The sequence below is a fragment of the Charadrius vociferus genome, unplaced genomic scaffold, assembly GCF_000708025.1.
Source record: "Charadrius vociferus isolate BGI_N301 unplaced genomic scaffold, ASM70802v2 scaffold147, whole genome shotgun sequence".
Lineage (NCBI taxonomy): Eukaryota > Metazoa > Chordata > Aves > Charadriiformes > Charadriidae > Charadrius > Charadrius vociferus.
This window is the reverse complement of record NW_009649570.1, coordinates 8,668,563-8,680,896: the sequence shown is the minus strand read 5'-3', so window position 1 is coordinate 8,680,896 and position 12,334 is coordinate 8,668,563. Positions and strand designations below refer to the sequence as shown.

The following is a 12,334-nucleotide window of genomic DNA, read 5'->3' as shown; positions in this document are numbered from 1 at the left end:
TTCCCTAAAAGCATTTTTTCATCTGGTTTACCATGAAAAGGATAAAACCTTTACCAGCTGGTGGGAGGGTTTTTTTTCCCCCTCATTGAAGGGAAGGAATTGTCATTTGGTTTAATGTTTTTAGAAACAACAAAGGCCTCCAGAGTGTTGTCATGCTCTTTTTCTGCTTTTGTTTTGCATGATCTCGAGCAAAGGAGCTTAAAGGAAGTTCATGCAAAGTACCATAGAAACCATACTTTGTTAAATTATTGACTTCAAACCCACATAAAAATGATGCGGGAATCATGATAGGAATGCTGGTTACATGGTTTCATGGTTGTTGAAAAGTAAAGCCTGGTTTTCTGCAGCACTTTGTTCCAAAGTGCTTAACACTGGCAGAGGGGAGGTTGAAAGTCCCAGTGTGTGAATTTGAGCTGTAATAGGTGAATACGATTTAGAGATTAATTTAACTTCCTTTCAGACACATGAGATGGCAGTTTATATTGCTGCATAGCCATGTTAATGTAATGCAAGGAAATTATAAATAAGAAGAACCCAATGTGTCCAGGTCTTTCTCATATTTTTGAGGTAGGGTACCAGCAGTCAAACAAGAACATCAGTTAAGGTATGATTTTTGAGATTGGTTTTTTTTTTTCCCTTTTGGCATACTTAGTTTACACACCTAGTCTTGTTGGGGAAAAATTGATACTATGTGTCCACAAATTCAACTTTTTGATTTTTGTGGTGATATAATAGTAATTTTTTCTGGGGTGAAAAGAAGTTTGATTATTTATAAATATTTATATTTATTTATGTACTCTGTAGTATATTCAGTTTGAGTAATCCCGATTAGTATTTCTTGTGCCAGTCTCGCATAAGGCAGTAAATTCTCATGGGTTGTGCAATAGCACAGTCAGGCAGCTACTGCAAGGAAAACATTCTTTGGGATGTGAGGCATGAAGGGTATGCTGTTTGCTCTCTTGTAAAGCATTTTATGATCTTACTGAAAAAGGCTTGTTGGCCATTTTAGGGAAATTACTTCTGGATATATGAATTCAGCCATCAAAAATTATGGTCTTCCTTATACAGAGATGGTGAATTATCCGATTATGAGGAGCCATGCTTATAGTCCTAGAGGGTATGGATCTGCTGGCATCTTGAGGGGTGAAGCTGCTATCACAGAAATTAAAATTTCTTTCTTGGCAGTTGTGTTGGTAAAACGCAGTTGCTCTCAGTTTTGTGGTTAGTGTCTCTATCAGTTTAGAGCCTAGGCCCTACAAAATTTGTGTCAAAACCTTTTGAATCCCTTAAGATTCTGAATCCCAGGATCTGAAAAGCATATTGCACAACTCTCTGAAGAGGCGAGGGAATGAACAGTATTTGGTCCTCTGTATATGTATAGATAACACTTGTTTTCTAGGACATGGGAGCTTGCTGTCACTTATACCTATCCAGTTGTTTTATTAAATTGAGTCTCAGTTTTTCCCTTCTATATAGGATTCCTTTTCAACTTAGAAGCTAAACAATGTATTGTACCTGATTTCCATGAAATAATTGGTATCACAGTGTTTACTGTCAGTCCTTGCATTTCTTCACACTTTTTGCTGCTTATTCTTACAAAGATGTATGTATGCAAGTGTCATATTAGTGAATTTTTGAGCTAGCTGAATTCTTTGTTTGTTGTAATTTCCCCCCTGGCTTTGGCCATGTTGAAGGCTTTTGTAAGTTGTAAGGCTCTTGCTTGTGGCCTTTTCCTGTGTAGAGTTCATAGAGAATGTGTCAGGGTAAACAGCTGATGCCAAAGGCAAACTCTCTTTGAGCATGTGCAACAGTGGATAAACAGTCTTCATCCCAGAGAATGTTCTAACACATCTATATATTTCTATACTGTTGCTGAAATGGGTTTCTGTATGGCTGTTCCTGGAGCGTTGGCTTAGCTACTGGTTTTATTTGTGATTATTTTTTTTTCCTTCCTTTTTCTTTTCTTCTTTTGGTTCTTGCTGCTGTATTTCTAAAAATGTTTCAGTTTAGCAAAAACAATAGGCAAGAATACCTAATGTTCTTTGGGGCCATGTCTGGCCTTGGTAGAGTTGTCACACTTAACACCAACACAACAGTGTGTTGTCTTCTAAGAATAATTAGGTAGCAGAAAAAAACTATTTGCTGGGTTAATGATATCCAGAAACTAATAAGGATGAGTCAGCTTTTCATGCAAAATCAGTGTGCCAAGAGTCAGATGGATTTTTGAGAGCTCTTTCTCCTGCACGTTCAGACCCTGAACAGTTTTCTTTTCGTATTTGATCTTATTTTGTATGGCTTTTTGTAACTCATGTAAGACAGACATGAGATTGACTGTGGATGAATACCAGCAGGGCTACAATAACTGTTTAATAATTGGAATCTCATTTATTTGGACACTTTTAATCTTCAGTAGAAAGTTGAAAATGTTCCCCTTGTGTTTATTTGTCGTGTTTCATTCCATTGAGCCCAACCCTTTCCTTGTTTAGGGATTCTCCAGGCCACCCGCTTACCTGCTGAAGATCATGCAATTTCTCTGTGACAATTAAGGCAGATCTTTGCATGGAGATGCATTTAGGAATCCACTTAATGAATTTTTAACACTTTTATTTTCAATGCAGTTCATTGCTGGGAAAAGGAAGTTCAAGCTGGCATATTGTCACCAGGCATTTCACAGAATCACAGAATGGTAGGGGTTGGAAGGGACCTTTGGAGATCATCTAGTCCAATCCCCCTGCCAAATTAGGTTCACCTAGAGGAGGTTGGACAGGAACACATCCAGGCGGGTTTTGAATATCTCCAGAGAAGGAGATTCCACAACCACTCCGGGCCACCAGTTCCAGTGCTCTGTCACCCTCAAAGTACAGAAATTATTCCTCATGTTGAGGTGGAATTTCCTGTATTCCAGTTTGTGCCTGTCACCCGTTGTCCTGCTGCTGGGCACCACTGAAAAGAATCTGGCCCCATCCTCTGACACCCACCCTTTAGATATTTATAAGTGTTGATGAGATCCCTTCTCAATCTTCTCTTCTCCAGGCTAAACAGAACCAGATCTCTCAGCTTTTTCTCATGAGAGATGCTCCAGTGCACTGATCATCTTCGTAGCCCTCTGCTGGACTCTCTCCAGTAGTTCCTTGTCGTTCTTGAACTGGGGAGCCCAGAACTGGACACAGCACTCCAGATGTGGCCTCACCAAAGCAGAGCAGATGGGGAGGATAACCTCCCTCAACCTGCTGGCCACGGTGTTTTTGATGCACCCCAGGATGCACCCCAGGCCTTGTGGCCTTCTTGGCCACAAGGGCACATTGCTGCCTCATTTCCTTGTGGTTCATTGGAAAGTATTTGTGAGCCATCAGTTCAGTAACATTTCTTATAGTGGTTTATTGGAATGCTATGGGAGCACATTGAAATTGATTGGTAACATGACATTTGCATGACTAACAATTTTGTATGTGTTTTTTCTCTTTAGGGTGGATGACATTCCTCCAGGAATATCACTGCTTCCTGATAACATTCTTCAGGTCCTCAGGCTCCAGCTGCTACAGTGTGTCCAGAAAATGTCAGATGGACTAGAAGAGCAGCAGCAGGCTCTGTCACTTTTACTTGTGAAATTCTTTATCATCCTTTGCAGGTATCTGTTCTGATCGTTACCTCAGTGAGGCTATTGTTTTCTTTAAGAAATTTTGATGCAGCCTATAAATATAGTCTAATGACACATACAGTGTGTTTTGACACTTTCCAGTAGAAACAGAGAAATGGCACTTCTCACAATCTTCAAAATAAAGGAAGAGGGAATAAAAGAGAAAGAAGGGAGCAATTATCTAGCAATAATGTTTGCCATGAGAAATGGAATTGAAGGGGATTAGACACTAAATTCCTTGTAATTACACAAGATATATCTATGGGATTTCTAGATACCATGTACCTGTATATGGTATCTGTATGGAAGTACCTGAAATACTTCTAAAAGAAAAGGCACACTCTAACAAGTGTTGGATATGAAATGACTCAAGAGAGAATTGTAGAGGAAGATCTATTTCACATTCTTAACATGCTTATAATTCCATAAACAGCTTAGGAAACTGACTTATTACATTATTAACGCAACCGGCTTCCTTCTGAAACTTAAGCTTTATCTTGTAATTCTTTTGAAGCAGGTGAACAAACTGTTTTTAGGGATCTGTTCCTCGCTATTTTTTCAATCTTTTATTGCAAACTGCAGTAAGAGAGGAAGGGGATAAAATATAATAGGGAATCTCCTTTTCTGAGGAGTATTTGAAGCAGCTTTTGAGTCCTTCGGCTCTCCTTGCTCCCCCGAAAAATACAAAGGGCTCTAGGGCAGTGTTTAAGTATCCTAAAGTATTAAATATAAGATGAGTAGATGGTGGCAATGTGTTTCTGAATTACAAACTGTTGTCAGTCTTATTTAATTGCCGAAAAGTTCTCCTTATGTCATCACTTCAGTATCTGATCTTTGACTTGTCCTCAAGACTGAGAAATAACATGTGCACACTATTTCTTTGTTGCTGTTGATTTATTTATGTTCTAAAATAATTTATTAGATGATTGTTTTCCTTGGGAGAATTTTAAGTGAATAAAAGCTTCTAGGTAATATATTTGCTAAAGTTTTAGGAAGTGTATGCACCAGTAATGTGGGAAAAGTGGAAGTTATTGTCTTTGTTATCAGATGCCATTTCTGAGCTTTCTGTTTAGAGTGTCCTGGGAATCTGCTTAACCTCTGAAACCCCGCATTCCTGATAGAATTGGCCTACAGCATAGTGACTTGGGCCTTTCTTTTCCTTCCTGTTAGAAGAAAACTTGTGAGCTTTGTTACTCTGACAGAAATAAACATTTGAGTACATGCAGTCTTTAGGAGAGTATTTTTGAAATGCTGATACACTTTTGTATGATTATAGACAGAATGTTAAAACAAACATTGTTTGAACTAGCCTCAAATGGTACACTGTGTACATTTCTGTGGTTTTTGTGTTCTCTTCATAGAAATTTGGCTAATGTGGAGGAGATCGGGATGTGTTCATACATTAACCATGTTATCACCATGACTACGTTATACATTCAACAGGTATGTGGTTAACAATTCTCATCTGTTATTTTTTCCATGCGATACTTCCTGCTCCTGCTTCTGTGATCTGCTTTTTCAATAATAGTGTTGTGTGGGGAACAATTTGTGGGCTCAGAACTGTTCTGGAGGAGATCAAGATTAACTTTCAACTTCTAGAAATCTGACCGCAGCTTGCTTTTCTTACACAGTTAAAAAGTAAAACAAAAGAAAAAGAAGTGGCAGATCAGACTCCCATAGAAGAATTTGTGAGACACGCATTGGCTTTTTGTGAAAGTCTCTACGATCCATATCGAAACTGGAGGCAACGAATTGCAGGGTACGTGTGGACTAGGACAGGATTATAAATACTGTGGTTTATGATAACTTTAGATAAACAATATGTAAAGTTTCCGACAGAACTACTGCTGCCTGATGTCAAGCTAAAATAAAAATTAGTTACATGTATATTCTTCTGCTGTTGAATTTTACAACTGTCAGAATTAATAGCCTTGAGCATGTGATACTGTGTTTTAGGTGTCATCGTGTCCGTCCTGTGTCCTCCCATCCCATTCCCCGCCCCCCTCCCCCCCTGAGGTACACACTTTGGAATAGCATTAATGAAATAGTTTTTCTACCAGAATTAAAATCATGAAGCAGGGGTGCTTGAGACTGAACTTCATTGCCATCAAGGTTTTCAGAGTACTAATATATCCTGTTCCATTTAGAAAGCTGAGTTGTGAGGCTTTTTGAAAGGTGGGAAATGTAGAGAGCCAGGAAATGGGATTTCCGAGTTGCTTAATTTCTGTCATTCTAGGCACAGGCTAGAAACTGCTAGTGATTCACTTTATCTGCTGTAACAGGCTTTTCAGAGACCTCTTAGAAATTTCTTTGAGATCTTTTTCATGTACAGTTCTCCCTTATTACCCCCAAATGAATTACAGTAATGTTAAATGTACATAGTCTTGTATAGTTAATGTGTTTTTTCTGCTGTGAGTACAGGAGCTGAAGTTGTTGTTTGCTCCTTGCTTCTACCATTCAGATCTGCTTTTCCTTTAGGTCATCGATTTTATTTCCATCAGGACCATTTTTACATGCATGAACTATTGGACCTGTGCATGCAAGTAACTAAAGCCAAAGGCACAGAGGGATCATATCTCATGTTACCTAGTCTTGTACAACCTCAGGTCCATTCTCACCGCAGACATTCTGTAGATTTAGCACAGCATTTGTGCTAGCTCTGTGACTTGCATTTGTGCAGCAAGTCACTTGTCCGACTCTGTACAAACAGAGTGGGGATTGTGTGAGCTGTGTATCTTGGCTGCTGGGTTTTTTTGTAGCTCGAAACCTGCAGTATGCCGTAATACTGCATGGACTACAGTTTTCATGAGGCCGTTATGGAAACAAAAGGTAGTATTCTCAATAGCAGCTTGAATCATTGTGCACAAAGTTTTAAGGACCGTGTAAGGATCACAGCTTCTGGTATTTTTGTGCAACAGAATTCCCCTTTTCTAGGACAGCGCATGAATTGACACCAGTTCTTGCATATGGCCTGCCAGCGTACTGCTAAGCTGTTTTCAGATTTAGTGTAGGTAATGCCAGTACATCCCATAGTATCTTAGGTAGAGTATAAGTACTCAAAATCAGTAAATTTACAACCAATGAAGGTGCAGAATGAATCAATATAATCACACCACAGAAAAGTATTATGCTTTCTGAAGCTGGACATGATTTAAATACCTTTTTAAAATTATAGTATATTTACTGGCAGTCTGGAAGTTAAAACAGAGTGAAATTTGAGGATATACTAAGAGGTGTTCGTTTGTAGCTGACCAACATGAAGGTGCCTCCGTTGTTTTCTCCTTTCAAAAACTGTCCCATTTTTCTAAACTGATGGAACGAGACAGACAAAAAGAATAGGGTAGGCAAATCTGGTTGAATTAGGGCAAAAGAAGTTATTGAAGATGACAGTATAGATATGTTGTGTCTTCAAAAAGAAGTTTATGTGTACTTTAATTTGATGGTTGTTCCCCCCATTCAGTGAACCCATAGTAATGTTTTGTGCCCATTTCAAATTACACGGACAAGAAATTTGGCAGTCTAGCTGGTGCCTTAGTTACAATAAGCAAAGACTTAAGTAACAGATGGTGGTGGGGTTTTTTGTTGGTGTTAATTTTTTTACAATATGGTTTAGTTTTTTAAAAAAAAAGGTATTTCTAGGAGCAGAACAGTAAATACGAGATTAGCTGTGATTCATTTTTTCAGGATGAAATACTACTTTACTATTTTAATGCTGTAGGCAAAAGATAAATCCTGATTTTTGGCAGTGTTTTCTGCTATGAAGTCATAAATCAGTAAGTCAGTCATAAACTAAGGTATCATGTCTAATTTCTTTGTATCTTTTTTAATGTAATTGCAGACGTTTCCTTAATACAGTTGAAAAGAGCAGACAGAAGTATAAACCAGCTTCCCTCACTGTTGAGTTTGTCCCTTTCTTTTACCGTAAGTATTATCACAGTATGTTTAAAAACAGTCATTTTTGGAGGAGTGAATGTACTGATTCCAAGTTCCTTTCCCCTAAGAATGCCTGATAAACGTAAAAGCCACTTACTTGCTTTCTGAGGCTGAATGAAGTGGGTTGCTTTGTTTTCTTGTCTTTTTGCTGTGAGCATCACCATCTTGCCATTCTTGCTCATCTGTAAGATGAAAGCCTTGTTTTTTTCAGACTTTCTTTCAGTGCCTAACATGATTTAATAGGGTTGGTTCTGTGAATTGCCAACTTTCCCATTTATTAGGGTACATACAGTGATTGGACTAAGATCCCTGTAGCAACTGTAATGATAACTTGCATGGAAAAATAATCTTAGGAAAGTGTTCATGCATTTTTGTCCCTTAATATGATTTAATAGCTAGAAAGAAGGAAACTCTGTGCCATCCAACTAGCAAATGCTCCTTGGACTGCAGTTTGGGAAACTGCTCTGTTTTGTGTCTGGTTAAGTCATTAAATATCATGATGGCTCCTTTGGCATTCATGCGTTCTTACAATTACAAATTGGCTGTGTGGAAAAGGAGGACTTATGTGGCCATGTTCTGTACTTAAATCTTGGGGAAGGTGGGATGCCCAGCTAGTTTACCAGTGTAGCACACCAAAGTGCTAGTGCCAACAGAATTGAAGCAGCAGTAGCAGGAATATGCTGGGGGGCTGGGGATGTGAGTGAAATCAGCCCTTTTTGCAGCTATGTGTTTACTCAGCTTTAATTGAAAATAAAAAGGGGAAGGTTCTATTCCCAGAGTGGTAGCATTTACGAATTTAGTTTCTCTAGGTTGAAGTCCCATAGTCCTCCTGTTCCTCGAGATTCCTTGTGTGTGTATGTAAAATAAGCTAGTTGCCAAAAAGACCAAAGAGCTGATGCCAGTAAAATGTCATTATCTTTGTGCCAGAGCGCTGGAAACCCACTCTAAAAGCTGGTACTGAGGAATGCCATCTGCAGGGTTTCTCCTCCCCATTCAACGCATTGCACCCTGGTCCTCTAAATCCCTTAAATATTATGTACTGTGACTGAGCTACAAGAGTACCAGTTAGCTGGCAGACACTCATCTGCTGGTTGGCCAACTGGCAAGAAAGACAGAATAAAAAAATGCTGAGCATGTGGTTTAAACATTCTGCCATGGCAGCCCTAATTTGAGGCTTTTTTGGTCTACCCGGCCTAATGATTTGTTCACAATCTGCTAGGTACTGCTCTTTTGAATTTGTCTGAGGTTCCGCAAAAGATTCAGAGGCTAAAACTCAAGGGAGTGGTGGGACTAGCAGACCAGCAGTGTGATCATCTAAGCCTCATTTCCTTTGAAGACTGGATTTAAAAAAAAAAAAAGCAAGCTGTGCAATTTTCTTTTAAAACAGGCTTATACATTCAGTATATAGTCAGAAATCTTACTTGCCAATAATTGGTAACTGTCTTAAAGGTTATATTATTTTAAGGAATATAAAATTCTTGGCTTTTCAGTTTCTATTATTTGTTTAAAATCTCAGTTTTTACAAACCCGAGTCATTATCAATTCTATTTCATAAAGTAATTGGAAGTTTTACGATGGTTAATTAAAAAAAAAATCCTTTGTAGTTTGTTGCAGCTACTTTGAATCTAGTGTTATTGCTATAGCAACAATATCCAGGATCTACCTATCGCTAAGAAGAGTTCCTGAGGCTGTTTATAACTAATTTATATCAGATATGGCATGAGAAGAGATGCAAGATAATTGTCCTTAAAGAGACTATTGCTAGAAAGGTTACAGACCTGCACAGGCTTCCCTGGGAAGTTTGGCTTAAAGGGAGCAAGCTCAGGGACTGTTTTTCTGAGCTACCTGCACTGCGTATGGCATTAGACTTTCTGTGCCAAAATTTCTCTAACCTTTGTCATGTTTGCTAACTGCTTGCATGTTAGCACATCCTTCTGTTTCTCATTAGAATGGACAAAATGGGCTCATTTTACACTATGGATCAGCTCAACAGTTCTTGTATGTCTATAGTTCTGTCAGCCTGCATGAAAAATTTTGTGTAAGCTAGAAGTCTGGTCCTGTGAATTCCTGGTAAACGCAGTCGTCTTGTGTTACTTTGATAATGCTGGAATTGATGTGTTTGTGTCTGATTTCTGTAAAAGAAAGTGGAGATTATGTAGTTGAAATTTTTTTTCAATTTGCATGATGACAGGGAGTAGAGGAGGTTTTTTATTTTTTTTACTGGCGGGTTTTTTTGAGAGGAAAAACTTCGTACAATTTACATGACCAAAGTAAGGAATAATTCTCATTTGTATTTACTCCAATCAGAATGCTTTCAAGAAAGTGAACATCTCAAAGAAAGCCTAAAATGTTGTCTGCTACATCTCTTTGGAGCTATTGTAGCTGGTGGTCAGGTAAGGATTTTCTAAACTCTTTCCAGCTGCTGAAGCCTCCAAATGCCTGTTCATTGTGTAAGGCCTATAAATAACCTATAACCCATAAATGAGAAGAATTTATTATTGACCATGAATTGTTTGCTTGTCTTATGAAGTTTGGGGTCATTCTGTGCAATAGTATCTAAATGCTAAAAGCCAGGTCCTGCTTTCAAATAATAGTAGAAATTTGCTGTCTATAATAACTACGCATTCATATGAGCTTACTGTTATATTTTCATATCATAAAGAAAAAATACGGGTAACTGGGTTAGGAATTTCCACCTGCAAAGATGTAAGTTTTAGATCAACACATGAAATTCTTCTAGCTTACTTTGCAACGTTGGAAGTAAGCTGTTTCAGTAAGAGGCACAGGGTCTTTATAGCTTGGAAGATGTTTAAAACATTTGAAAGAATGTGAAGAAAAGAGGGTGTTCGTCATCAGCAAAGCCAACATCTACTGTCTTGGCTGACTGTAATGCGCTACTTAGTCTGGTCACAAAAAAATGTTACTTCTGATGATCCAGAAGAGAGAAAGTTTTTAAATGTTATCAAGATCAGCAAAGCCAGGCATTGCTCCACCAGGGAAGGCAAGCTGAGACTGAGCATGATGACCAGGTGGACAGAGGCAGTTGACATCACTGGCTAAAGATGCAGTCTCACTATACCTGAACAGCAGGTCTGGTGGTAGTAATCAGAATCACCTGGTGCAGATCACAAGTCTGTCGTGATGAAGCCTGAGATCAAGCCAGAAAGCCTGGTCAGCATATCAGGGTGGGGGTTTGGTCTAGTGATGGTAGCTAGGGTCAGTCAAGAGTCCAGTGGTTGCCAGGCCCATCCGTAGTGATAAGACAGGTCTAAGATCAACCTGGACAGTCAAGTCTGTGGGTCAGGTTCAAGACAGTACCTGGCTAGGCATGGGCATGACTGCAGCGTAGCTCAGGACTGCAGCGTAGCTCAGGCAGGTAAAAGGTTGAGAGCTGCAGCTTGAATGCAGCTCCCTAGAGAAGGCAGGGAGTCTCTGACAAGGCTTCTCAAAGCTCTCTATGAGGCTGGGCTCCTGCTCCAGACGTAAGGTGGCCCTGAGCCTATCCACTCAGACCCCCGGGAAGAGAGGTGAGGGAAATGCACTCAGGGCCCAGACAAACGTCTGCTAATTATTATGTTCTTTTCAAAAACCTTAAAATATCATGAATCTCATGATCTAAAATGAAAATTCAAGTGAAGATTTACCTAGAATTAGTTCATCAAGGCTACCCTATATGAATTTTATAACATGCATTTAAATTATATTTCCTTTTCCCTATAAGCATTCTCTTTGAAAAAGAAAGCCTAGTTAAGTGAACAGGATGGGATACATTTCATCTGTAGCCATCGATGTAATACAAGTAGAATATTTCATATTTATTTAACAATTACATGGCATTAACAGACATAATAATGCATGTTGCGTGATCAGATAACTCAGATAGAAACTGCTGGTTTGAAGATAATGGATTTTATTTATTTATTATTACTTTTTGCTTAATCACTTTCTTCTTCTGTGGGTTTCAGAGGAATGCTCTTCAAGCAGTATCTCCTGCCACCATGGAAGTCTTGATGCGTGTTTTAGCAGACTGTGACAACTGGGATGACAGGAACCCTGAGGAAGTGAGCAGGAAGGCAGAGCTGACTCTGAAGTGCCTGACAGAAGTTGTCCATATCCTTCTAACCAGCAGCTCTGACCAGCGGCAAGTGGAGACGAGTACAATATTGGAGAACTATTTCAAGTTACTTAATTCAGACCATTCAGCTTTACCTAATTCAAGGCGATGCAGGCAGTGGGAGAGCAGGTTCATAGCACTACAAATCCAAATGCTGAGTGAGTACCCTATTGTGCAGTTCCTTTAAATATCTCTTGATAAAAACTCTGAAGCAAGTCATGACTGAACCATGATAGTAATGTAACTGAATGTTCTACCAAAAAACGTTGACTTGGCTAACCAATTGAAAAATTTCAAACATTTCTTCATTGACAGTACTTTAGAAGTATTCTTGTTTAATCATTCACTACACCATATAGTCACAGTGTCAAGGTTCATGGACTGCCATTATCTGTTAAGAAAAAAACCAAACAAACTTTTGCTAGGCAACAGCTGACACTCATCAGCACCTTAATAATTACAGAATAAGATGGGTCTGTAATAAAATACCCATATAGTGGTTGTTTTGTGATAGTTTGCTTTTCAAAAGGCATTATTGTAAACATTGGCCAAAGCTGATGGTCTGAAACAGTTGGGTTTACGTCATTAGATTAGAATTCAGGATTTGGAGTTTTTTCCACTTTGGTGTACAGAGTGGTAAATATAAATAA

General features: G+C 38.8%; 1 protein-coding gene across 1 annotated transcript in view; it reads left to right on the top strand.

Moving 5' to 3' along the window:
• The window catches only part of NBEAL1 (neurobeachin-like 1), a 67,158-nt gene that overhangs the window by 3,756 nt on the left and 51,068 nt on the right, over positions 1 to 12,334 (top strand). The window contains 6 exon segments of the mRNA XM_009890256.1: positions 3,467 to 3,628; positions 4,999 to 5,080; positions 5,269 to 5,396; positions 7,476 to 7,558; positions 9,878 to 9,963; positions 11,536 to 11,842. Coding sequence (XP_009888558.1) covers positions 3,467 to 3,628; positions 4,999 to 5,080; positions 5,269 to 5,396; positions 7,476 to 7,558; positions 9,878 to 9,963; positions 11,536 to 11,842 — 848 coding nt within the window.